This window comes from Dreissena polymorpha, chromosome 10, assembly GCF_020536995.1.
Source record: "Dreissena polymorpha isolate Duluth1 chromosome 10, UMN_Dpol_1.0, whole genome shotgun sequence".
Lineage (NCBI taxonomy): Eukaryota > Metazoa > Mollusca > Bivalvia > Myida > Dreissenidae > Dreissena > Dreissena polymorpha.
Genome location: NC_068364.1, coordinates 6,753,740 through 6,754,647, shown reverse-complemented (window position 1 = coordinate 6,754,647; position 908 = coordinate 6,753,740). Strand labels below are relative to the sequence as shown.

The following is a 908-nucleotide window of genomic DNA, read 5'->3' as shown; positions in this document are numbered from 1 at the left end:
ATGTACGACTGCAGTCCGTTCCACTTCCGGGAGTGCTACATAGATTACTGGCTGTGGGCGACGGTACCGGGTCTGTTTCTTCTAGTCGGGGTGGTCGGCAACACTCTGAATATCATCATCTTGTCTCGTAATCGAATCCGGAAGTTCTCCACAAGCGTCTATCTTATGTTCCTCGCCGTCTCCGACATGCTATTCATGTTCAGCTCGTGCCTAATAGAAACAGTGTACGAAACGACGGGAAAGCGATTAGAGGACACCTCTAACTTCATGTGTAAGACCAGCCACTGGATCGCGCACACTTCCGCGGGATTCTCCGTTTGGCTTCTCGTGTTACTGACCATCGAGCGCGTTCTTCTCACCAAATGGCCGTACGTCGCCAAAGCAAGGCTGTCTAGCCGGAACGCTCTGAAAGCGTCATTGGTAACGGCGGTCATGTGTGCTTTGTTCCCAGTGCACTACTTCTTCGGGTTCGAGATACGGCTTGTTATAAACCACCTCAATCAAACGAGGTACACCTGCCAACCGCTAACCGGTGCATACCGTTTATTCGATCAGTACCCGTGGAAGGTTATGGTTTTGGTGGTGCTAAACATAATTCCTATGTGTGTAATTACAGCGGGTAACCTGACAATACTTGCCACGATAGTTAAACAGAAGCGGCAGTTGCGGCGCGTGGCACCGAATACCGCAATGGGCACTTCGGTCGCACAGAAAAGACAGAAATCCTCGACGCGGATGCTGTTCATATTATCGAGTTTCTTTATGGTAACGACGCTGCCTTTCACTTTTTTCCGCGTTTACAAGGAATTATACCCGGCGATTGGAGCGCGTGAATACGCGCGTCAGAGACTTACGGAAACAATCACGGCGCTGTTGCTTTATTGTAATTTCACATTCAACTTTTTCAT

General features: G+C 49.3%; 1 protein-coding gene across 1 annotated transcript; it reads left to right on the top strand.

Annotated features, from left to right (window-relative positions):
• LOC127847950 (pyrokinin-1 receptor-like) lies at nucleotides 1-623 on the top strand. The gene is made up of 2 exons (XM_052380201.1): nucleotides 1-509; nucleotides 617-623. Exons 1-2 carry the CDS (start codon nucleotides 1-3, stop codon nucleotides 621-623), a joined length of 516 nt encoding a protein of 171 aa, XP_052236161.1.
• The last annotated feature ends 285 nt before the right edge of the window (nucleotides 624-908 follow it).

Bases quoted from the DNA above. Each gene is read 5' to 3' on its own strand.
- LOC127847950 (XM_052380201.1), top strand. From the start codon at position 1: ATGTACGACTGCAGTCCGTTCCACTTCCGGGAGTGCTACATAGATTAC.